Source organism: Ranitomeya imitator, chromosome 7, assembly GCF_032444005.1.
Source record: "Ranitomeya imitator isolate aRanImi1 chromosome 7, aRanImi1.pri, whole genome shotgun sequence".
NCBI classification, from domain to species: Eukaryota; Metazoa; Chordata; class Amphibia; order Anura; family Dendrobatidae; genus Ranitomeya; species Ranitomeya imitator.
This window is the reverse complement of record NC_091288.1, coordinates 186,824,882-186,852,785: the sequence shown is the minus strand read 5'-3', so window position 1 is coordinate 186,852,785 and position 27,904 is coordinate 186,824,882. Positions and strand designations below refer to the sequence as shown.

General features: G+C 40.8%; 1 protein-coding gene across 1 annotated transcript in view; it reads right to left on the bottom strand.

Annotated features, from left to right (window-relative positions):
- The window catches only part of DNAH3 (dynein axonemal heavy chain 3), a 332,604-nt gene that overhangs the window by 102,316 nt on the left and 202,384 nt on the right, over window positions 1-27,904 (bottom strand). Inside the window, exons 29-33 of the mRNA XM_069734194.1 lie at window positions 26,919-27,027; window positions 22,707-22,820; window positions 19,529-19,705; window positions 18,648-18,739; window positions 8,887-9,106 (exon numbers count right to left, since the gene is read on the bottom strand). Coding sequence (XP_069590295.1) covers window positions 8,887-9,106; window positions 18,648-18,739; window positions 19,529-19,705; window positions 22,707-22,820; window positions 26,919-27,027 — 712 coding nt within the window. The remainder of the gene's footprint in view (window positions 1-8,886; window positions 9,107-18,647; window positions 18,740-19,528; window positions 19,706-22,706; window positions 22,821-26,918; window positions 27,028-27,904) is intronic.

Sequence of the window (27,904 nt, the reverse complement as noted above, 5' to 3'; positions counted from 1 at the left end):
AAAATATACCCATTACCGTATGAGAGCGTATACCATGGAAGATAAAAAGGAACACTCTCATCCAGTCAGATAAGCAGGACTGCCAAAGTAATCCATCAAATGATGGCTGGGGATATAGAAAAATATCAAGATGCCCTGCTCCCAACGTGAAACTGAAACCTTTCAAGGGTATTCTGGAGGATTGTTTCTTTGGCTATGAACTCAGGTTCCTGCGAGACTTCTTTTAGTGATTTAAATTTGGGCTTTCAGTGCCTCGTTCAGACTAGATAAATGTCACAGGTGTGTCAGGTGTGACACATAGTCATTCTGGATCCAGCTGTAGAAGCTCTTTGCCTTTAGTTCAAGCCCCTTCTTGATTTTTGTATCTCTATTGTGGAGCAATATCCCTCTCCCTTTAGGACCCAACGGTTACCTCCACCTTCTGCTGCTAGTTAGACAACTTTACTGAGGGTTTATATTTATTCCGTGTCTGCAGCATGTTGCTAGTGTTACCTCTTACTAGTCTCTGTCTAGTTGGAAGTACTAACAGTTGGTTTGTATCTTCTCAGAAGACTTTTGGAGGATTGCTGGCGTGACATCTCTGTGGTCTTCAAGCGAAGTGTTCCCTTGTTCGCCTACCCTTTCTGTCGGAAGTTGTAGTGGGGACTGACTAGCAATACCCCATCCAACCTCTCCCTAAACAGGGCCTTTCACTAGGGTCAGGCAGGGATTAGGTTCCTGCTCGGCGATAGGTGCAGAACCTATATAGGGACGTTTAGGGCAGACGGGATGATTTTAGATCTGCCTAGGGGTCTCCACCCCCCACTTCCCTAGTGTTTGAGCTTCCCCCTTCCTCTCCCCTTTATTGTGCACTTACTCAGTGTAAGTGACATGATATCTTTATGTGTTAATATATGATTTTTTTGTTTTTGTTGTGTTGCACTGTTTCTGCACTTTCAGTCCAGCTGGACTATACTTGTTATATGTTTTTTATATTTATGATTAAAAGCTAAGTTTTGTATGACCACATACTGCTAGATTACTACTTACCTTCAGTGGTTTTTCTATTATCTTTTACCCATTGATATTTACATTGTGAATTTTACCCTACATAAAGCGAAGAAAAATATGTACAGCTCCCCTGCACCTACTTGGCAATGTCTACAGTAGTAAATGCTTCTGTGGATATCACTGTGGGACTTCTGCTGCAGGAGGTCTGCAGTAAATTATGTGTAAATGTAGCCTAAGGGTGTATGGCACCCATATGACCATACCCTTGACATCCTTTCCCATTTATTTTACTCTGCCCCGGGTGTGATATATACACTATTGTTCTGAAACTTGATTCGGCTTGTTTACAACAACTCTTCTGCCTGATCTTTGTACTTGGATTGCTACTTGGACTTTAATCCTTGTTTTGCTTTGCCTGCTGACTTAGGGTACCGTCACACAGTGGCATTTTGATCGCTACGACGGCACGATCCGTGACGCTCCAGCACCGTAACAATATCGCTCCAGCGTTGTAGACTGCTGTCACACTTTGCAATGTACGACGCTGGAGCGATAATTTCATGACGTATGTGCGATGTAGAAGCCGATGGTTACTATGCGCACATCGTATACAATATCGTGCACACCTTTGTCACACCATGCGATCATGCCGCCACAGCGGGACACTAGACGACGAAAGAAAGTTTCAAACGATCTGCTACGACGTACGATTCTCAGCGGGGTCCCTGATCGCAGTAGCGTGTCAGACACAGCGAGATTGCTGGAACGTCACGGATATATCGCTGGAACGTCATGAATCGTGCCGTCGTAGCGATCAAAATGCCACTGTGTGACGGTACCCTTAGTCTCTGCATCTGTTCTGCTGGTTTTGATCCTTGGGCTTGTTCCTCTGGCTTTGATCTTGCGTGAACTCTATTCTACTTCCAACTCGCTGCACCGACCAGCACCTACTCCATGTATGCAAGCCAGGAGACCTTGCAGCAAAGGCCTGATCCCCGTAGAGGAGCAGAAGAATGAACACCAAAACATACCCTTGGACCTGCTAAGCAATTGGGCTAGTGCAAAGACTATCGATGGAAGCTCTATGATACATTTATATAACAAGAACTCCAAAAATAGTCCCCAAAACATATAGATACTACTGCATGAATGTGGATACTTTTTTTTAAGGATATCTAACATATTCACTTAATTTAAAAGAGGTCTGCGGACAAATGCTATTGGCCTGATAAGCCCCTATGCCTACAGTTTATGTTAATCCCACAAAGGCCCGGTATGGACAGCTAGTCTGTAAACATTACTGGCATGTCAATATGTGCTCTATGAGTATACACTAATCAGCCATACCAATAAAATCACTGAGATGTGAAGTAACTAACATTGATTATCATGTGAGCATGGTTCATGTCGAAAGGTGAGATGTATTAGGCAGCAAGTGAACCATCACTTCTTGATGTTGATGTGGTGTAAGCTGGAAAGATGGCCAAAGGGTAAGTGAACTGCCACTTCTTGAAGTTGATGTGTTAGAAGTTGGAAAGATGGCCAAAGGGTAAGTGAACTGTCACTTCTTGAAGTTGATGTGTTGGAAGCTGGAAAGATGGCCAAAGGGCAAGTGAACTGTCACTTTTTGATGTTGATGTGTTGGAAGCTGGAAAGATGGCCAAAGGGTAAGTGAACTGTCACTTCTTGACCGTGATTGTTATGAGAGGCAATTCAGTACCACAATGAACATAGCGGTCAGAGCACATACAGTGATCTGACAATAACCCAAAATCATAGAACGAGCTCTGAGACGTGGGAACTCTGCAGACCGCAATCCCTAATCCTCTCCAAACAACACTAGAGGCAGCCGTGGATTGCGCCTAACTCTGCCTATGCAACTCGGCACAGCCTGAGAAACTAACTAGCCTGAAGATAGAAAATAAGCCTACCTTGCCTCAGAGAAATACCCCAAAGGAAAAGGCAGCCCCCCACATATAATGACTGTGAGTTAAGATGAAAAGACAAACGTAGATATGAAATAGATTCAGCAAAGTGAGGCCCGACTTTCTTAACAGAGCGAGGATAGGAAAGATAACTTTGCGGTCTACACATAACCCTAAAGAAAACCACGCAAAGGGGGCAAAAAGACCCTCCGTACCGAACTAACGGCACGGAGGTACACCCTTTGCGTCCCAGAGCTTCCAGCAACAAATTAGACAAGCTGGACAGAAAAAATAGCAAACAAATAGCAAAGAAGAACTTAGCTATGCAGAGCAGCAGGCCACAGGAATGATCCAGGGATAAACAAGAACAACACTGGAACATTGACAGGAAGCCAGGATCAAAGCATTAGGTGGAGTTAAGTAGAGAAGCACCTAACGACCTCACCAGATCACCTGAGGGAGGAAACTCAGAAGCCGCAGTACCACTTTCCTCCACAAACGGAAGCTCCCAGAGAGAATCAGCCGAAGTACCACTTGTGACCACAGGAGGGAGCTCTGCCACAGAATTCACAACAGTACCCCCCCTTGAGGAGGGGTCACCGAACCCTCACCAGAGCCCCCAGGCCGACCAGGATGAGCCACATGAAAGGCACGAACAAGATCGGGAGCATGGACATCAGAGGCAAAAACCCAGGAATTATCTTCCTGAGCATAACCCTTCCATTTAACCAGCTACTGGAGTTTCCGTCTTGAAACACGAGAATCCAAAATCTTCTCCACAATATACTCCAATTCCCCCTCCACCAAAACCGGGGCAGGAGGGTCAACAGATGGAACCATAGGTGCCACGTATCTCCGCAATAATGACCTATGGAAAATGTTATGTATAGAAAAAGAATCTGGGAGGGTCAGACGAAAAGACACAGGATTAAGAACCTCAGAAATCCTATACGGACCAATGAAACGAGGTTTAAACTTAGGAGAGGAAACCTTCATAGGAATATGACGAGAAGATAACTAAACCAGATCCCCAACACGAAGTCGGGGACCCACACGGCGTCTGCGATTAGCGAAACGTTGAGCCTTCTCCTGGGACAAGGTCAAATTGTCCACTACATGAGTCCAAATCTGCTGCAACCTGTCCACCACAGTATCCACACCAGGACAGTCCGAAGACTCAACCTGTCCTGAAGAGAAACGAGGATGGAACCCAGAATTGCAGAAAAATGGCGAAACCAAGGTAGCCGAGCTGACCCGATTATTAAGGGCGAACTCAGCCAAAGGCAAAAAGGACACCCAGTCATCCTGATCGGCAGAAACAAAGCATCTCAGATATGTTTCCAAGGTCTGATTGGTTCATTCGGTCTGGCCATTAGTCTGAGGATGGAAAGCAGAGGAAAAAAACAAGTCAATGCCCATCCTACCACAAAAGGCTCGCCAAAACCTCGAAACAAACTGGGAACCTCTGTCAGAAACGATATTCTCTGGAATGCCATGTAAACGAACCACATGCTGGAAGAACAATGGCACCAAATCAGAGGAGGAAGGCAATTTAGACAAGGGTACCAGATGGACCATCTTAGAAAAGCGATCACAGACCACCCAAATGACTGACATCTTTTGAGAAACGGGAAGATCTGAAATAAAATCCATAGAGATATGTGTCCAAGGCCTCTTCGGGACCGGCAAGGGCAAAAGCAACCCACTGGCACGAGAACAGCAGGGCTTAGCCAGAGCACAAGTCCCACAGGACTGCACAAAACCACGCACATCCCGCGACAGAGACGGCCACCAAAAGGATCTAGCCACTAACTCTCTGGTACCAAAGATTCCAGGATGACCAGCCAACACCGAACAATGAACCTCAGAGATAGCTTTATTGGTCCACCTATCAGGGACAAACAGTCTCTCCGCTGGACAACGATCAGGTTTATTAGCCTGAAATTTTTGCAGCACCCGCCGCAAATCAGGGGAGATGGCAGACACAATTACTCCTTCCTTGAGGATACCCGCCGGCTCAGACAAACCCGGAGAGTCGGGCACAAAACTCCTAACCCAAAATCATAGAACGAGCTCTGAGACGTGGGAACTCTGCAGACCGCAATCCCTAATCCTCTCCAAACAACACTAGAGGCAGCCGTGGATTGCGCCTAACTCTGCCTATGCAACTCGGCACAGCCTGAGAAACTAACTAGCCTGAAGATAGAAAATAAGCCTACCTTGCCTCAGAGAAATACCCCAAAGGAAAAGGCAGCCCCCCACATATAATGACTGTGAGTTAAGATGAAAAGACAAACGTAGATATGAAATAGATTCAGCAAAGTGAGGCCCGACTTTCTTAACAGAGCGAGGATAGGAAAGATAACTTTGCGGTCTACACAAAACCCTAAAGAAAACCACGCAAAGGGGGCAAAAAGACCCTCCGTACTGAACTAACGGCACGGAGGTACACCCTTTGCGTCCCAGAGCTTCCAGCAACAAATTAGACAAGCTGGACAGAAAAAATAGCAAACAAATAGCAAAGAAGAACTTAGCTATGCAGAGCAGCAGGCCACAGGAATGATCCAGGGATAAACAAGTCCAACACTGGAACATTGACAGGAAGCCAGGATCAAAGCATTAGGTGGAGTTAAGTAGAGAAGCACCTAACGACCTCACCAGATCACCTGAGGGAGGAAACTCAGAAGCCGCAGTACCACTTTCCTCCACAAACGGAAGCTCCCAGAGAGAATCAGCCGAAGTACCACTTGTGACCACAGGAGGGAGCTCTGCCACAGAATTCACAACACGTGATATGTTGGAAGCTGGAAAGATTGCCAAAATGCAAGTGAACCGTCACATCTTGACATTGATGTGTTGGAAGCTGGAAAGATGGCTAAAGGGCAAGTGAAACGTCACTTCTTGACGTTGATGTGTTGGGAGCAGGAATGATGGCCAAAGGGCAAGTGAACTGTCACTTCTTGATCTTGATGTTGATATGTTGGAAACAGGAAAGATAGCCAAAGCTAAGGCTCTGAGCGACTTTGACAAGGGCAATTTTGTGATGACCAGATGATATGGTCAGAGTATTTCTAAAACAGCTGGTATTTAGCAAGTACCGAAAAGTGATCCAAGAAAGATTTAAAAGTGACAAGTGACCATTCCAATGCTCATTAATGAACATGGACAGCAAAAACTATAGACTGGCATTCTAGTAATTGTATCTCAGCAGAAGAACGAGTTTAACCAATCATCTTTTAAATGATGAGGTTAATAAGGGTAAATTTGACTGAAAAGCTCACAATGGCCCGGCAATGTCTTCTATTTTACACTTTTGGCATTTGAGTTATCGTAGATCACTAACTCATTCAGGATGTCATTAATGCCAGTCACGGAGATAATGGATGGATGCGTGCGAGATGGATCGTTCTTACACGTTCTGACAGTATAATGGAGCATTAAGGCTCTTGCAGAGCTCAATAGACTTACCGGTATATGTTATTACATTGCTAGTGAGAAAAATCTATTAATATAAGTGAGGTGGTTTTGTGTTTTACAATAGATGGCAGAAAATCCATGCACCCCCAGATTAATAAAAATGCATTTTATTGGAGTGTTTACAACTATTAATGAAGGGGAGGAAATGTACACGGCAGTATTTTACCAAAACACTGTCACAAATATACAACTGTGGTGGAATTAGGGCAAGTTAACCCATGATGGGAGAAAAGCACACTAATAAGGTATGGTAAAAAAAAATTACATGACTTTTCCATCTGTAGTTTATATGGATTTTGTGCTGTTTCCATTCATTTTTTAAGTGATTGTTATGTGTTTTTTGAGCAGTTGTTTCTTCTTTTTTCATGAAATTTGGATAAAATCCACAAACGTGTAAGAAATGCGTTAGGTCGTAATGAAGTTAACACTGTAAATTATCCCAATTCTCATGTTCTCCATTCCTCTTCTAGGGTGTTTCCTCTTCATCACCATTCTGCCAGCACTACTGATGCTGGAACCTCCTTTTTTCTCACTTTTCAGCATGCATTTCTATCACCAAACTGAAAGCTGTCTGAAGTTTGAGAGCAGAGAAGCAAAAAACATACCCCCTTCCTACTGTAATCCGTGTCTGCTTCTCTGCTGATACAGACTGATTACACTTGGCAACAGGCAATGGACAGGGAAACACATCGAAGATCACAGACATGGCACAAAACAGAAGTCATTTCAAATAACAACTTTCTGGCTTTAAGAAACCATAAAAGAAATCAAGAACAAAAAATGTGGTAGTCAGAAATGGTTACTTTTTTTTAACCAAGCATAAGGGGAAAATGATGGAATCACTCAATTCTGAGGAAAAAAATATGGAATCACGCTGTAAATTTTCATACCCAAAAATAATACCTGTATCAAATTAGATCTGCTCGTTAGTCTGCATCTGAAAAGGAGTGATCACATCTTGGAGAGCTGTTGCACCAAGTGGACTGACATGAATCATGGCTCCAACATGAGAGATGTCAATTGAAACAAAGGAGAGGATTATCAAATTCTTAAAAGAGGGTAAATCATCACGCAATGTTGCAAAAGATGTTGGTTGTTCACAGTCAGTTGTGTCTAAAATCTGGACCAAATACAAACAACATGGGAAGGTTGTTAAAGGCAAACATACTGGTAGACCAAGGAAGACATCAAAGCATCAAAATCGGAAACTTAAAGCAATATGTCTCCAAAACAGGAAATGCACAACAAAACAAATGAGAAACGAATGGGAGGAAACTGGAGTCAACGTCTGTGACCGAACTGTAAGAAACCGCCTAAAGGAAATGGGATTTACATACAGAAAAGCTAAACGAAAGCCATCATTAACACCTCAACAGAGAAAAACAAGGTTACAATGGGCTAAGGAAAAGCAATCGTGGACTGTGGATGACTGGATGAAAGTCATATTCAGTGATGAATCGCGAATCTGCATTGGGCAAGGTGATGATGCTGGAACTTTTGTTTGGTGCCGTTCCAATGAGATTTATAAAGATGACTGCCTGAAGGGAACATGCAAATTTCCACAGTCATTGATGATATGGGGCTGCATGTCAGGTAAAGGCACTGGGGAGATGGCTGTCATTACATCTTCAATAAATGCACAAGTTTATGTTGATATTTTGGACACTTTTCTTATCCCATCAATTGAAAGGATGTTTGGGGATGATGAAATCATTTTTCAATATGATAACGCATCCTGCCATAGAGCAAAAACTATGAAAACATTCCTTGAAAAAAGACACATAAGGTCAATGTCATGGCCTGCAAATAGTCCGGATCTCCATCCAATTGAAAATCTTTGGTGGAAGTTGAGGAAAATGGTCCCTGACAAGAATCCAACCTGCAAAGCTGATCTGGGGACAGCAATCAGAGAAAGTTGGAGCCAGATTGATGAAGAGTCCTGTGTGACCCTCATTAAGTCCAGGCCTCAGAGACTGCAAGCTGTAATAAAAGCCAGAGGTGGTGCAACAAAATACTAGTGATGTGTTGGAGGGTTTTTGTTTGTTTGTTTGTTTTTCATGATTCCATCATTTTTTCCTCAGAATTGAGCGATTCCATAATTTTTCCTCTATGCTTGGTTAAAAAAGTAACGATTACTGACTATCACATTTTTTGTTATTGATTTCTTTTAGTGTTTCTTAAAGCCAGAAAGTTGCCATGTGAAATGACTTTAGTTTTGTGCCATGTCTGTGATCTGCTTTTTTTCTACAAAATTAAACAACTGAATGAACATCCTCCAAGGCCGGTGATTCCATAATTTTTTGCCAGGGGTTGTATCATTTATTGTAGATTTATCACATTAGCTATCAAATGCGATCACATTATCTGAAAGTACAGAGACAAAGTGAGTTTTGAGTGGAAAGGCTCTTTTGCTTATCTCTGCACTCCAGGAAAATGATGATAGCGAGCCATTGTCCATATCACAAGAACTTGTCACGGCTCATTGTCTCGTTACCTCAAAGAGAGGGACGTCTTGTGCCAAGAATTTCGCCAGGTTGACGTCTAGTAGCGCTCGCAGGAGAAGCACGCTCTCATCCTCTTCTGGATACTTAAGCTTCAGGTTGCCGGCAGCGGTGAGGACAGATTTCACGGCCCGCATCCCATAGTCATAGTGGTGCTGAGAGGACAGCTGCTCAGAACACAGCCGGTAAGTGGCGACAATCTTCTGAGCCAGGCTGAGAAGTAAAAGAAAAATGATGTAGCTCATCTACACATGCAGCAAAACCCATCACGCTTATTGTTCTTGATAACGGCATCTAATAATCTCATTAAAAACAGAAATTATATAGAATAAGAGAGACTATTGGTTTGATGCGAAGTGCAGAAACAATAATCAGTCTGTGAAAGTTAGTGTCCTTAACAGGGATCCGTTACCAGATTTTTGACACCTATTCTGATAATGTAAGAGCATAGACCCTAAATCCAGGGATATGTCACTTACTAGGCTGCTTGCTGTAGCTTTGGTAAAATCACTGTTTTATCAGTAGGAGATTATCACTGGAGGACTAGTAGAGCTGCTGCCATGTAGTCCTCCATATTCCTCTATTCTGTGTAACCTCGCCTCCTCTACTGATTGGCAACTTTCTGCCTATGCACAGTGTACACAGAAAGCTGCCAATCAGGGGTATGGTTGTGGTTATACTAATCTCAGTTTTTAGAGAACTAGTAAATCTGCAGATGATAAAAGTGTGATTTTATAAAAACTACAGCAAGCAGTCCCATAAGTGATGCATTGCTGGAATCAGGGTCTCTGCTCCTACATTATGATGATCTCAGATTAGTCACAAAATCCAGGGGACAAACCCTCTTTAAGGACATTTACTTGCACAGACCCAGTGGACTGGGTGTTTGTTAAATGAATAAGATGCCGCCATTGTCTGTACATAGTGATTCCAGTATATAGTGCCATGTGGTGCTCATATAAGAGGGAGGTGGCCCACCGGAGGATTCTCCTCTTCTCCTGTGGGCCAGTCCAAACATGCACACAACTCATATGCTTTGATATAAGACCAAAGTAAATGGTAGCAGATGGCATTCGGCTCTCCTGAAATGTCTTTAGTAAATACGGTACTTTTATTCCCCCATAAAATAACAATTCTGGAGTACATTTTCTTAGAATTCTTCATTGAGATGTTTCTCTGTTATTCCTCCTGGAAATGTCCGAATAAATTAAAAGGAATCTGTCAGCAGGGTTTTGCTATGTAATCTGAGGACAGCATGAGGTAGGGGTTAAAACACAGAATTCAACGATATGTCACATGTCAGGCTGTGTGCGGTTGTTTACTTATACTGAAGGTTTTATCACCTGGTGATTATGTCTGGACTACATCAGCTACAGCAGGGCCATGCATGCTAGTCTGACTCCGCCCCCTCATGTGATAAGCAGAGCTTGATGTGGGCAGGGTTAGCTTTCTCAGCTCTGCTGCATTGCTGAATCTAAAAACTCTGAGTGTGTCAGAATCGCTGCTCCCAGTAATCTAAGTGATACATCGCTGGAATCAGGGTCTATTTTCCTACATCAAATAAGGTAGCAAAAACCTAATGACAGACACCCTTTAAAACTGGATGTTACCATTCTCCTTGTCACCACAGTGTATCCCAGCACAGTCTGACACTTTTGTAGTGTGTCGAGACACGCCAAATTTTAAAGATAAATGCTAACAACTAATTGTCATGTTATTCATACATTTTCAGAAGGAATAACAGAGAAATGATGAGTTTCGTAAAAATGGGTTATTTTTATGGGAAATACAAGAACTTAACGAATGCACACACGTCATCAGCGTGTAGAGATCCTCTTTCAAAAAATGCCAACGTTTTTGCTCTTACTCAAAACTTTTCCTGGTAGAGCTCGAACATTTTTCGTGGGCGCCGAAGACACTTAGCACCCGAGCATGCTCAGATAACACCTCATCCCAGCATGCTCGCTCATCAGTAATGATCAGCATTAAAAATGCGCTAATCTACTAGGAGCCCGGTGATGCAAAAATGTTATCATTGCGTCCCAATCCCTACAGATCTAAATGTAAAAAATAAATAACTGTGATTGTACATGGAAAGTTACAGAAGACGCCCGCTGCTAGGAAATATCAAATTTCATCTTTCATCTCTTCACAAATCATTTTCCTAAAATTTATACATCACCACGCTGTTTTCCATTACTATTCTAGTCCATTACTATTTACTGAAAAAGTTTATCTGCATGAAGAAGTCACATAAGGTTCTTTTACAAAATTCTGGCAAATGGGATTTCAAATGTATTTTTATATTTCCGGAATGTCAGATAACAGATGATGCTGATAAAGAAATGTCATTGCTTAGTGTATGTTGTGACTTGTGAGAAAATTGGCGGATAGGGGCCTAATAAAGGCCACAAGTACCAGCTTATTAGGCCAAAATCTGCAATTAAGAAACAATGGTGCCATCAACTTTTCAATAAAAATGATTCTTTTTTAAAGATAAAAAATATATTTTTTTTACTATACAGTAAAAAGGAAAAAATATGTCAGAAATCCTTAATAAAATTATTTTTATTTGCCTCCATGAAAAAAAAACATGGATAAACATTACTAAATAAGCTAAAGGTCCTTCTCACAAAATTAGAATATCATCAAAAAGTTAACTTATTTCAGTTTTTCACTACAAAAAGTGAAACTCATATATTATATAGAGAGTGATGTACAGCTCTGGCAAAAATTAAGAGACCACCACATGAAAACCCCGTCATGGACAGCCCAATCTCCAGCCCTGAACCCCATTGAAAACCTCTGGAATGTAATCAAGAGGATGATGGATAGTCACAAGCCATCAAACAGAGAAGAACTGCTTACATTTTTGCGCCATGAAAGCTGTGATTAAAAATCATGGTTATTCCACAAAATATTGATTTCTGAACTCTTCCCGAGTTAAACCATTAACATTGTTGTTTCTAAATTATTATGAACTTGTTTTCTTTGCATTATTTGAGGTCTGAAAGCACTGGGGTTTTTTTTAATTTTGACCATTTTTCTTTGTCAGAAAAAAAATACGAAATTTATTGCTTGGAAATTCGGAGACATGTTGTCAGAAGTTTATAGAATAAAAGAACAATTTACATTTTACTCAAAAAGATACCTATAAAGAGAAAAATTAGACAAACTGAACATTTTGCAAGTGGTCTCTTAATTTTTGCCAGAGCTGTATATAAAGTGTTTATTTCTGTTAATGTTGATGATTATGGCTTACAGCCAATGAAAACCCAAAAGGCGTTATCTCAATAAACTAGAATACTTTATAACACCAGCTTGAAAAAATGATTTTAACATCTAAAATGTTGGCCTACTGAAATGTATGTTGAGTAAATGCACTCAGTACTTGGTCTGGGCTCCTTTTTGCATCAATTACTGCATCAATAATGACAGGAATCCAATTCTGCACTTTACAGGCCAATGCGTTTCGAGGTTTCAAGCTTCCGGTGAAGCGGCTTCGAAACTCGCGTTTACCAATAAACCACAAAAAATTGGAATCCTTTAACAGAGGCGCAGGTTAACCCATATGTTTCCAGTTTTCGTATTCAGTGTATGAGAGACGTAACCCGTTCAGACAAGCTTATAACAGGTCCGTGTGCTGTCCATGTGCACAATGGATCCTTTAAGGCCAGAGTTCACATGGCCAATTTCCCATGCGGACCTAAGGAGAAAATAATCTAAGCATGCTCTATTCTGGTCCGTTTCATGGAGCCAAATAATGCATGCAATGTAATGGCATTTCTGGCACGGAGCACATGGAGCCAGTGACATCTGCAATTTGTGGACTTGTCCGGCCCATTTTTTCCATATGGCCATCTGAACCCGATCTAGTAAGTTGGGAAAGAGGCATTTTTCTCTGATAAGATATATTACAAAGTTTCTTATTTTCACTTGTAATGTAGAATTATAAAACAAAATTAAATATAAGGTGTAGTTATTATTTACAGGTAAACTTCCCCTTTAACATAATTAATAAGAAAACCCTGTAACTGCTGTATGATTCATTTAATATAGGAGAAAATGTGACTCTTATTGGCTTAATAAATTGCTTCAATCATGGATTGGAAACTCACGCTAATGTCGCCAGTATAGAGCAATTAAAGGAAATGATCGTACTGTGAAATATTTAGCTGGTAATTGGATTATACATTTCAGGGAGCAGATAATCAGAATTCTTAATCTTCCATCTGAATCATTTAGTAGTATCAGGTAAAGAATATTCCTTCTCTGCTTAATTCAATGCAAAATGTAAAGAAAAGATCTATTGATGTGTTCTTCTAATAGGAGTTCTGTTCTTTGTTTGATAAAATGATTAATATAAAATATCATTTCTTCTTCTAAAAATAAAAAATGAAACCATCTTTATTATTACTAATGAATGCCATCACAATGAATATTCTACAACCACAAGATGATCGTGTACCCTGTTCCTTATCCCCATCAGTATTATTACTAATGAATGCCATCACAATGAATATTCTACAACCACAAGATGACCGTGTACCCTGTTCCTTATCCCCATCAGTATTATTACTAATGAATGCCATCACAATGAATATTCTACAACCACAAGATGACCGTGTACCCTGTTCCTTATCCCCATCTGTATTATTAGTGATGAATGCCATCACAATGAATATTCTACAACCACAAGATGACCGTGTACCCTGTTCCTTATCTCCATCTGTATTATTAGTGATGAATGCCATCATAATGAATATTCTACAACCACAAGATGACCGTGTACTCTGTTCCTTATCCCCATCTGTATTATTACTGATGAATGCCATCACAATGAATATTCTACAACAACAAGATGATCGTGTACCCTGTTCCTTATCCCCATCTGTATTATTACTAATGAATGCCATCACAATGAGTATTCTACAACAACAAGATGATCGTGTACCCTGTTCCTTATCCCCATCTGTATTATTACTGATGAATGCCATCATAATGAATATTCTACAACCACAAGATGACCGTGTACCCTGTTCCTTATCCCCATCAGTATTATTACTAATGAATGCCATCACAATGAATATTCTACAACCACAAGATGATCGTGTACCCTGTTCCTTATCCCCATCTTTATTATTACTAATAATGCCATTATAATGAATATTCTACAACCACAAGATGACCGTGTACCCTGTTCCTTATCCCCATCTGTATTATTACTAATGAATGCCATCACAATGAATATTCTACAACCACAAGATGATCGTGTACCCTGTTCCTTATCCCCATCTTTATTATTACTAATAATGCCATTATAATGAATATTCTACAACCACAAGATGATCGTGTACCCTGTTCCTTATCTCCATCTGTATTATTAGTGATGAATGCCATCATAATGAATATTCTACAACCACAAGATGACCGTGTACTCTGTTCCTTATCCCCATCTTTATTATTACTAATAAATGCCATCACAATGAATATTCTACAACCACAAGATGACCGTGTACCCTGTTCCTTATCCCCATCTGTATTATTACTGATGAATGCCATCATAATGAATATTCTACAACCACAAGATGACCGTGTACCCTGTTCCTTATCCCCATCAGTATTATTACTAATGAATGCCATCACAATGAATATTCTACAACCACAAGATGATCGTGTACCCTGTTCCTTATCCCCATCTTTATTATTACTAATAATGCCATTATAATGAATATTCTACAACCACAAGATGACCGTGTACCCTGTTCCTTATCCCCATCTTTATTATTACTAATAATGCCATTATAATGAATATTCTACAACCACAAGATGATCGTGTACCCTGTTCCTTATCCCCATCTGTATTATTACTAATGAATGCCATCACAATGAATATTCTACAACCACAAGATGACCGTGTACCCTGTTCCTTATCCCCATCAGTATTATTACTAATAATGCCATCATAATGAATATTCTACAACAACAAGATGATCGTGTACCCTGTTCCTTATCCCCATCTGTATTATTACTAATGAATGCCATCACAATGAGTATTCTACAACAACAAGATGATCGTGTACCCTGTTCCTTATCCCCATCTGTATTATTACTGATGAATGCCATCATAATGAATATTCTACAACCACAAGATGACCGTGTACCCTGTTCCTTATCCCCATCAGTATTATTACTAATGAATGCCATCACAATGAATATTCTACAACCACAAGATGATCGTGTACCCTGTTCCTTATCCCCATCTTTATTATTACTAATAATGCCATTATAATGAATATTCTACAACCACAAGATGACCGTGTACCCTGTTCCTTATCCCCATCTGTATTATTACTAATGAATGCCATCACAATGAATATTCTACAACCACAAGATGATCGTGTACCCTGTTCCTTATCCCCATCTTTATTATTACTAATAATGCCATTATAATGAATATTCTACAACCACAAGATGATCGTGTACCCTGTTCCTTATCTCCATCTGTATTATTAGTGATGAATGCCATCATAATGAATATTCTACAACCACAAGATGACCATGTACTCTGTTCCTTATCCCCATCTTTATTATTACTAATAAATGCCATCACAATGAATATTCTACAACCACAAGATGACCGTGTACCCTGTTCCTTATCCCCATCTGTATTATTACTGATGAATGCCATCATAATGAATATTCTACAACCACAAGATGACCGTGTACCCTGTTCCTTATCCCCATCAGTATTATTACTAATGAATGCCATCACAATGAATATTCTACAACCACAAGATGATCGTGTACCCTGTTCCTTATCCCCATCTTTATTATTACTAATAATGCCATTATAATGAATATTCTACAACCACAAGATGACCGTGTACCCTGTTCCTTATCCCCATCTTTATTATTACTAATAATGCCATTATAATGAATATTCTACAACCACAAGATGATCGTGTACCCTGTTCCTTATCCCCATCTTTATTATTACTAATAATGCCATTATAATGAATATTCTACAACCACAAGATGACCGTGTACCCTGTTCCTTATCCCCATCTGTATTATTGCTGATGAATGCCATCACAATGAATATTCTACAACCACAAGATGACCGTGTACCCTGTTCCTTATCCCCATCTTTATTATTACTAATAATGCCATCATAATGAATATTCTACAACCACAAGATGACCGTGTACCCTGTTCCTTATCCCCATCTGTATTATTACTGATGAATGCCATCACAATGAATATTCTACAACCACAAGATGACCGTGTACCCTGTTTCTTATCCCCATCTGTATTATTACTGATGAATGCCATTATAATGAATATTCTACAACCACAAGATGACCGTGTACCCTGTTCCTTATCCCCATCAGTATTATTACTGATGAATGCCATCACAATGAATATTCTACAACCACAAGATGATCGTGTACCCTGTTCCTTATCCCCATCTGTATTATTACTGATGAATGCCATCATAATGAATATTCTACAACCACAAGATGATCGTGTACCCTGTTCCTTATTCCCATCTTTATTATTACTAATAAATGCCATGACAATGAGTATTCTACAACCACAAGATGACCATATACCCTGTTCCTTATGCCCATTTTTATTATTAATAATGAATGCCATCACAATGAGTATTCTACAACCACAAGATGACCATGTACCCTGTTCCTTATTCCCATCTTTATTATTACTAATAAATGCCATCACAATGAGTATTCTACAACCACAAGATGATCGTGTACCCTGTTCCTTATCCCCATCTTTATTATTACTAATAATGCCATTATAATGAATATTCTACAACCACAAGATGACCGTGTACCCTGTTCCTTATCCCCATCTGTATTATTACTGATGAATGCCATCACAATGAATATTCTACAACCACAAGATGACCGTGTACCCTGTTCCTTATCCCCATCTTTATTATTACTAATAATGCCATCATAATGAATATTCTACAACCACAAGATGACCGTGTACCCTGTTCCTTATCCCCATCTGTATTATTACTGATGAATGCCATCACAATGAATATTCTACAACCACAAGATGACCGTGTACCCTGTTTCTTATCCCCATCTGTATTATTACTGATGAATGCCATTATAATGAATATTCTACAACCACAAGATGACCGTGTACCCTGTTCCTTATCCCCATCAGTATTATTACTGATGAATGCCATCACAATGAATATTCTACAACCACAAGATGATCGTGTACCCTGTTCCTTATCCCCATCTGTATTATTACTGATGAATGCCATCATAATGAATATTCTACAACCACAAGATGATCGTGTACCCTGTTCCTTATTCCCATCTTTATTATTACTAATAAATGCCATGACAATGAGTATTCTACAACCACAAGATGACCATATACCCTGTTCCTTATGCCCATTTTTATTATTAATAATGAATGCCATCACAATGAGTATTCTACAACCACAAGATGACCATGTACCCTGTTCCTTATTCCCATCTTTATTATTACTAATAAATGCCATCACAATGAGTATTCTACAACCACAAGATGATCGTGTACCCTGTTCCTTATTCCCATCTTTATTATTACTAATAAATGCCATCACAATGAGTATTCTACAACCACAAGATGACCATGTACCCTGTTCCTTATTCCCATCTTTATTATTACTAATAAATGCCATCACAATGAGTATTCTACAACCACAAGATGATCGTGTACCCTGTTCCTTATTCCCATCTTTATTATTACTAATAAATGCCATCACAATGAATATTCTACAACCACAAGATGATCGTGTACCCTGTTCCTTATTCCCATCTTTATTATTACTAATAAATGCCATCACAATGAGTATTCTACAACCACAAGATGACTATGTACCCTGTTCCTTATGCCCATTTTTATTATTAATAATGAATGCCATCACAATGAGTATTCTACAACCACAAGATGACCATGTACCCTGTTCCTTATGCCCATTTTTATTATTAATAATGAATGCCATCACAATGAGTATTCTACAACCACAAGATGACTATGTACCCTGTTCCTTATGCCCATTTTTATTATTAATAATGAATGTCATCACAATTAATATTTTACAACCACAAGATGATCGTGTACCCTGATCCTTATCCCCTTTAAGCTGGACTGGTCCCCCGTCACTTGTTTGCCTTTTTCAGGAAGTTCAGCCTCAAATAGGCTTGGGGCACCATAGTGGCCCCTGTATTACCTTAGACCTTACATCAATGGCAAGAAACTGGACTAAGTTAGTCATTTAGGTAAGCGTATTATTGGTCCTTGTGCTGTCCGTATGCAAAATCGGCAGCATATGGACAGCATTTTGACCAACGCAGGTCAACGTGCTAGTCCATGTGAACGTTATTACATAAACACGCAGCATGAACTACTTTCATCTGTATTTCAGATCAGACTCGGCCATTATAAGTCGATGGGTGAGCAAAACACCCAAATCTGTTTGACATCCATTTGTTTTTATTCATTGCAATTATTAAGGGGGCTGACCAGGACTTTAATATTGATGGCCTATCCATAGGATAGGTCATCAATATCTGACTGGTGGGAGGGTGTCATAGAAAAGTAAAAAAGTGCCAAATGGATGGAATACTGATGGTATACTGATGACAATATCCATGAAAAAACATCTATTTTTCTTTTCTGGATGAGAAACAGAAGATTTTCCATACAATGTGTGTGCTCTTACCTTCTAGAATCCAAGAATCCCATTGAATAAAGGGATATTTCCCCAATAAGAGCATAGTCCGGGACCATCATAGCCACTGTCCTAAACAGTGCCTGAAAAACAAAAATGTAATCAACTAAATTCATTCTTAATATATAAATGTACAATTAGTGTGTTCAAACATCCAACCTGTTGGTCTATATAAAATAATCAAAAGGAAGCATCTATCAAAAATAGCATTCCTTATAGCAACTAATAATAATCAAAGGTCAATTTACTAACCAGCAGGCATACCATGCTTTGTCAGCAGCACCCACAAAAGGGCGAATGTCGTGGCCACAAAATCCACTAGCTCTACTACAGGAAGTGATAATGGCCAAGAACCCATAAATGGCCGTCCTTTAGCAGAAGACCCTGGTTTGGCTAAATACGAGTATCTTAAGTCATGTGACAAGGCTTTAGAAAGGGTTGGACATTGACTTATAGGTTAGCCGCTTCCAACAGATTGCATTAGAGTTGGCTTTCTTCCTCCTGGCGGAGAGCCAATTTGGATATTTCTATCCAGGGAACAAACATCTATAGCTGGCCATGCACATTATCATCCAGCCGACAGCTATTTCTCCCAACTCTCTCAGATAGCTCTCCTGTGGTCTCTAACAGAAAGTTGCTGCCAAAATCAGGTTATCTTCCTGCCAAACAAAAGGATTGACCGACTGAATTTCAACCCTTGACATAATAAGTTTTGAAGCAGTCAAGAAGCCACCATGAGAAGGTTGGCCAATCTGGCCAAAATGGGCGGGTTTGGCCAAATGTTATTTATTGTGCATTATTTAAGGTTTTTAATTCTAATAAATATGATTTTTATTGTTGGAATATGACAATATGAAATGTCCGCTGCATACCTTTAGATTATCAGGGAGTTCAGCACGACCAGCATAGCCAGGATTCATGGTGATGAATACAGAACATGTTGGGTTGAGTGTCAGCTCAGTTCCCTCGAACAAGAATGTCTTCATGTTTCTTATGATTGCCTGTTGTATACTGAGAATCTGCTGGGCCACTACTGACAATACCTCCACCTGGTTATAGAGAGATAGTGCTTATGTATATGATACCGTCATCACACAGTGATACATTGCATAATGCATAAGAAGAAGGAGCAACATCAGCCTGTCATTCATCATTCTTCTTCTCCCCTTATCTCCTGATGGTGACTTGGTCTTCGGTGGTTGGTCACGTTTGGGTATCTGCACGCAGAGGCATACACAGCAGAAAATGCACAAAAACACATTTTTTTACCTGCAGATTCTTATCATCTAATGCAATTCTAGGGGTAAAATCCACACTTAAAACTCGGCATACCCGCAAGAGAAATTGACATGTTGTGGACATCAAAAACGCATAGCAGGTCAGTTTACTCTCTTTTTTTTTTTTTTTTTTAGAAAAGCACAGAAGGCATGAGAATTCTATAAATCCCATTCACTTTGCTGGAATTGTAAGATACTGATTTTTCTGCGCAGCATCAAAAGGTAGAAAATCTGGAAGGATTGTGGCTGAAATTTTACAAAACTTTATCCACAAATGTGAATAAAATCCACAGCAGAAAATGTTCAGCGTTGCCAATTTTTAAATGTCAATTTATGCTTCTGATTTTTTTCCAGGAATTTCAACCTTTCAGGGTGAATTTTACAGTCTGGAGCATTATTATATTGAAATATGCATAACAAAATTTGGTGCAGATTTCACTTCTGTACCAATCCTATCACAATCCTTTTTTCCCCTCCTTGTGCAGCGACACGGCATTTGCACTGCTCGTCTGTCCTCACTGCACACCACAGTGCCTCTCTGCTCCGCAGGCGCCCCCTTGTATTCATTATGTATCCCTCAGCTATCTATTAGCACCATACAAATGGCACATAATTACAAGATATGTCTACAGAGCAGAGAAGCACCCAGCGGTCCACTCTGCACATGCTCAACCTGTGCTGCAAAGATGCGCGGTCTTGCTGCAAAGTGACAGACCACACAATAAAGAAGGAAAATGGTAGAAAAACTGTGAAAGCTTGACCAATGTGTCTGGAACCTGTCACGTCTGTCAGAGGGAACAGAAACAAAAAAGGCTACCTAGAACAGACGTGGCACAAGCCACTCCATCTGACAGATTTCAGAGGAACCCTTTAGCCCTTGTACAGGAATTTGGTCTTACAATTGAGTCTACTGGATTAAGTCCACGGAAGGGCTGCTGTCCAGAGGAGGTGTCATGATCCGTTCCAGGGTTTATTAGTGTCTGCCCTTTTTTGGACGGATCATTTCAAGGGTTAACTTTGCTCTGCCTCATTCTGGGTTCAGGTTTGCTATTTAGCTCCCATGAATCTTGCTGGCAGTGTCATCTATAGTTCTGTCTTCGGCTTGTGAACCTGACTCTGGAAACCCTTGGTTTGTCCTGCTGTGAACCCTGACTTGTCCTGTGTCTGTTATCCCCCTCTGTCTGCCCTTTCCCTGCGTCTGTCTGTTCTGCTTGATTCTCTGATTCTGACCTCCTGGCTTGGCTATTGACTCTGTCTTGATTTGTCCCTATTGTACCATATTTTGCTCGCCCTGGTTTACTGATCCCTTGCTACGTACTGACTATCCTTTCCATTTATATCCTTTTTGTACTGATGTGTTATCTTGTGCCCTGATTTGGCTTTTCTGACTACTCTCTTGCCACTAGGTGGCATCTGTTCAGCTGCTCAGTGTGTGCAGTCTCACGTCCCTATAAAACTCCCCCTGGTGAAGGTTGCGCTGTACTGCACTGCAGCTGCATGACACGAGGGATCCAGAGGCAGGAAGAGTTGCCAAGTAGGGTCAACGCCAAGAAGTCACATCTGAGATTAAATCTGTCACAAGTGTGTCACATTCTCCTGGGAGATCAGGAGTTAGGCAATCATTACGTATTGGTAATCGCAGGTCTTCCGTTTAGCCTGCGTGTTTTGTGCCTCATATTAAATGGACGTTGTTTCCTTTGGTCTTGAAGAGGGTAACATTTTTTGTATGCTGGTTGGAGACATGCAGCTTCATCTCAAAGACGTTCCTGACCTACTCATTTTCTCCCTCTATAAAACCTGGCCATACCTTTTCATCCCCACCTGTAAAAGTTTCGTTCCTGACTTGCTGGAGTTGGTGTGCTGAAGTTGGAGTTCGCAGTTGCTCCTGGAGATTGTTGTGTTCTGTTTTTGGGTGTATGCTTTCTCCATTATCCTATTCCCATTTGGTTAATACATGCCTATCCTTCCCTTAATTTCTCTCTACCTTTAGTAAGTGTTTTTGTATTTAAGTTGCTTTTTGTTATCCCTGCTTGTCTTACATGTTTATACACTAACATAGCTGTCCCAGGCCTCCTGGAGAGGGTGAGGGGACAGCTTAGGGTATATCAGGAGCATAGTAAGGTCGCAGACTCGGGCCTTTCTACCATCAAGAGTACCCCCGGGACAGGGATAGTTACGGTCCCAGTTCCAGGGACTCAATAGAGGCCCCCCTTCCTTACCACATAGAGTGACAAAATCGTAAAGCAAATGGGTAGTCGAAAGTCAAGCCAAAAATCAAAGAGTGGGAATAATCAGGACAAACAATCAGGATCACAGCAAAGCAGTATATACCAGGACAGCTAAGCTAAGAACTGGCATTGGGAGTCAGAGCTTCATGGGTTTAAATAGCTGACTGTCCCTCCCAAGGCTCTCAGGAAGAAGTGATCAAAATCTAGACCAAAATTAATCCAATAGCTCCCTTATCAAGCAGCACAAAACGTCCCAGGGAACAAAATAGGACTGGCGCTGTCATGTGTCTCAAGCAATAAAGGCATGCCACTTTTCAGCGGCAAAAATGGAAAAAGAAAGCACAAATGTTACAGAACCAATGGAGAATGGGTTTATTTGTAACAGGGGATACAAGCTGCCTGCACTTTTAGTTCCTGGTGGTCAGTGCTCAAAAATGCTGAATATTTGAAACATTAATATACTAAAAAAAATATTAAAAATGATATGGTTAGGGACTATTAAACCATCAATTAGACCATGGAAATACCCCGTTAATAGATTTTACCTCAATTCTATTGAATTCATCGAAACAAGCCCAGGCTCCAGACTGTGCAAGGCCTTTGAAGAATTTACCCATAGCTTTATAGTCGAGGCCATCTGAGCAATTAAACACGACGCACTGAATGGGAGACAAAAAAAGGACAATTCACTATTACAGTATATTAAGCAGCTTATATTGTGATTAACATCTACACTATAATACGTCAGGAATTACTCCGTCTTTTCCATTCAATTACACAGGTAATTGGAAACAGGTAATTAACCGGAGGTTCTTGCACGAGACAAAACTGCAAAATGCACAAAGTATAGACTAGTTGTTCACACATGACATGTAATTAAAGAAGCATAATGCATGGCTTCAAAGAGGTAAAGTCACTGCAATGAGGAGGTTACATAGGACCTAACATGCTAGAGCAGGGCCGTAGCTAGGAGAAGGGGCAGGAGGGCATTTGCCCCAAGTGTTGGTAAGTGTAGGGGGCACTAATTAATAACCTGGCAGACAGAAAGAGTCGCCCCTAGTATTAGTAGTAGCATAAATACATACATATTTTTTTCTCTAAATCAAGAAAATGTAAAATAAATATAAAATAAGAAATTTCATTCTCAAATCAAGGGTAAAATCTGTCATCTGTGAATGCAGGGTTTCCCATTACTGAGATAAGAGATGACCGTTGGTGCTTATAAGGTTCTATGGAGAACCGTCACTATCATTTCAGCATGTCTGTGTTGACCTCAAGCTCCTCTCTCCATCGAATTTTAAAAGCACCAACTGTCATCTCCTATCACTATCTCATTAATGCAGGGGTCAGACAGATGTATGCAAAATTGTGGAACGATTTCTGTCGATATTGCTATCTGGGAGCCATCCATGTGTCTGTGGCATCCAAGTTCATGCATCAACAATTTAAAATGTGCAAGATAAAATACATAGGTTAATAATGACAGTGTATTGGTAAGAATCTGATGCTATACAGGTGATCCATTGGGATCTGATATTTTTCTTGAATGGGCGAGTCCCATCAAAGTCTTGAAAGAGAATAGTGCATGCTGCGATTTCTTTATTTTTGTGAATCAGCTCATGGACGGGGCAATCACTTAAAGGGAATCTGTCAGCAGGTTTTTGCTATGTAACCTGAAGACAGCAGGAGATAGAGGTTGACACACAGAATTCAATGACACCTCTCTTACCAAGCTCTGTGGTGTTGTTTGCTTGCAATGATTGTTTTAGCATCAGGAGCTTATCATTGCTGGGGCACAGCAGCATGCCAGTGCATGCATGCTAGTCCGACACGCCCCCTTTTATGGACTTTGTACACAGAGCACCTGGTGTGGGCGGGGTTAGCTTCCTCAGCTCTGCTGCATTGCTAAAGCTAGAAACTCTGATTGTGTGAGAACGGATGCACCCAGTAAAGTAAGTGATATATCGCTGGAATCAGCTTCTCTTTGCCTATATCATGCTGCTCCCAGATGAGGTAACAAAATCCTGCTGACAGATTCCCTTTAAGAGTAGAGGGTGATACATGGATACGTGGAGGATTGAGAAACCATATGGTGTCACATTTTTAATTTAATTCTATTTAAAAATTGTTTTTCAGCTAAAAATGCATGCGCTGAATTAAAAAAAAACAAAATCTCCCCAAAGTGTCCATATTCTTTAAGTGTACGAATCAGCAAATAAAACATAAGTGGGAAGCGCAGATGTGTAACCACAAAGAATCAGCAGAATAAACCAGCTCATTACTCTTAATAAAAACAGTTAGGAGACCAGCACATTTTCTAACGTAAAAATCACAACAAAAAGCAATTCTTATAGTATCAGGTCAGTGACTGAGCTAAACCAAAGCTAATGGAAGAATTTGTCAGATCTCATGCACTGTATGCAAGAGAGAATGAAATATAATGGCACATTCAGGATGGCAAGATATCAATCACGTTGATGAACATCTCTAAGACAAAATAGACAAATTCACAAATGCCCTTGTGCCTCAATCTGTAGCAGGTGCGCCCATAATGTGTGTATGGAGCAAGAAGGATTTGTTTTTCGGGGAGCAATAACAGTTTGAGGCTCAGGGCTGTATTGATAGCTGGGGCCTTGTATAAAGCTTCCTACAATGGTTCTGCGAGTTGTTCTTGTTTCGGTGTATGGGCACATGCTTTTTTTCTCTACTTAAATACATATAATTGGGGATAAAAAAAAACAAAAACATTTTTTACTATTTGGTTTCATTAACAATTTTGCACTGTTTGTCTCCTAAAACCTCTGTGTTGAAATGTCTACTGAAGGCTGCAGAATGAGTGAACTAAGATTCGGTCAGTCAACCCGCCATGATGGTCTGATCGGGAGCTTGTAGTGCTTTCATCTGTCCTTTTCTGAGCTCCTCTTAACTGATTTATGACCAAGGACCATGTGCAAAGAAATAAAATCCTGTAAAAGCCAAACAGTAAAATGTCTTTAGTGTCAAATACATGCATTTAAATTAAAATAAAAAAATGTCCATCCGGTCTCCTGATGCTGCAAATCTGGTAGGATCTACAATGTAAATGGGAAGACACTATCAGCTGAGAATATGAGCATCAACAATTTGAAGGTCTGGCAAACATGGATCCTGAAGAGCTTAGGACACGCTTCACCTAAAGATTCTTTGTGATTACCCATGTCGGGGGCCTCTGACGGTGATTCATAGACATATTGGTCAATAAGATAATGCCAGACGTTCACAGCCACTTTAGCCTCAACACCAGTGCGGTCAAATTTCGCTATGTGTCCCTGATACATTGCAAGGCAATACAAGAGAATGGGATCGCATTGGGATTCCGAGAGTTCTGCGACCGCATCAAGCAACTCGCAAAGAGTCTGATGCCGTTGCAATGCGATCCCATTTACCTGTATTGCCTTGCGATGTAGTACAGAAACAAATCTGTGATAGCGTGATAGCTGGACAATGTCGCCTAACTGTTTAGTCCTTTCCTAAGCCAAGAACAACCCCCCAGTACCGGTGACCAAACAGAGGCGAAGAGTGACGCCCAAACAACATGCATCATAAATCAGAGAATGGCTCTGGTTTTTGCATCTTTTCCTAGAAAACATACTTTGAAAAGTTGTCTGGGGACCATGACTAGTCCTAGGCTAGTCCCTGCCAGATCTATCCTTAAATCCAATGTATATGTGTGTGTACGGAGACACCTATCAATCATGGGGAGCAGGGCAGAGAGAAGCCACCAGAGACAAATCTTTTGGGCTTCACTCATCTCCAACAGATCATGTCACATGAGAGAAAGATCAGGTATGTGAAATTTCAGCGCCCGTCTCGGGAAGTAAGAAGGTTCTCTGGAGGCAACATCACATGAATAACATCAAAGATCAGAGAATCGGCAGAATTTCCGGAAGCTGTGAATATTTCACAGTGGTTTATTTCAGCATGTGTCAGGCATCAGGCATTGTGACTATGATCATAGAAACCTTCATAAATGAATTATTAGATGGCGGATGATCTAAAGCAGACAGATTTTAAATATCCGTATATCTCATGTATGTTCTTCACCTTTTTTTAGAGGACCATCCCTGTAGAAGACTACAATCTTTGGTGCTCCTCTCAGAGGTTTCATTGAACTTGATTGTTATGTCATCTGATGGACTGTACCCGAGGATCACTTTGTGCATTATAACATTCTTTACTTCACCATGTGAATACTTTTCTGCCCAATGACGACAAAAGTATTCTGGGACTGATGCCTTTATTAGCTAACCAGAAAATAATATGCTTGCAAGCTTTCAGAGCACATTTACTTCACCATGTTACTTTATCTTAGTTGCTATCTCCAAGATCCAATTAATCTCACATTTATCATTTTTCAACACATAAGGGTGCATTTACACTTCTCAATTATTGGGAATAATGTCTGTTTCACGATTATTGTCTTGGGCAGAATGGCACAGCTAAAATGCTGTTGTCAGTGAGTGACATAGTTATTAAAAGAAGTCACATCAGAGGTAGGAGCTCGCTTTAATAGCTGCTATTACAGGCAGATGTCGGCTGTGCTCCACTGCCAGTTTCTGTCCTGTGTGGAGTGGGCTCATCCCTACACACACTGACCTGCACCATGATGAATATCTCCATCATGGAGCATGGATCGACTTCCTTAATGGCAGCAGGTCAGCCAGTGTAAATGCACCATAAGATTAGCAAAGAAAGCAGATTATTAGCAGTTATATTACCTGTTTGGCCAAAGCTTTGGCCAGATCTTTTGTTGTTTCGGTTTTCCCCGTCCCGGCAGGACCCTCTGGAGCTCCACCAAGACTTAACTTGAGTGCACCCATTAAAGTTCTATAGAAAGGACAACAGTCTATTAATAAAGTCTATTGTGCTACATATGGTCAACCAGCATCTGACACCACGACATGACCCTCTCCATAGTATCAGAAGTCCACCTCCTTTGTGGCCTCGCTGTCAATACTCTCGCACCTTTCCAGTCCGTCATTAAGGCTGGGGTTACACTTGCAAGTTCAATGCGATAAACTCGAGCAAGTCTCTCGCCTCAATACCCTGCACTGCTGCCGGCACTCGGGACCAGAGCGTGCGGCTGCATGTATTTCTCTGCAGCTGAACGTTCCGACCACGAGTGCCGGTGGCAGAGCTGTGTATTGAGGAGAGAGACTCGGGCGAATTTCTCGCTTTGCACTCGCAAGCGTAACCCTGGCCTAACTCTGCTGCCCGGCTAATCCACCTCTTTCCATGCTATTGCTCTGCTTCTCCCCTTGGCGAATCTCTTCATTGGCTCCCAATTCCCCAATTTGTCCAGTTCAAACTGCTAGCACTGACCTACAAAGCCATCCATACTCTGTCTCCTCTTAAATCTCCGAAATAATCTCCCAATATGTTCCAACCCACAACTTCCGGTCCTCCCAAAACCTCCTCCTCTCCTTCACACTCATACGTTCCTCACATAATCGCATCCAAGATTTCTCCCGAGTGGCCCCCGTACTCTGAAATTCTGTGTCTCAACAGATCTCATTAGCCACCACAGTTGGAGCTTCACACAAAACTTGGAAACTCACCTCTTCAAGAAAGCTTACAGCCTGCCATGACCCCGCTGCTGCCTAACTACCACTGGTGCTGCCGCAACTCCCCCAACCTACTGTCTCCTTCCCCATTATCCTGTAAGCCCGCAAGGGCAGGGTCCTCTCCTTTCTGTACCAGTCTG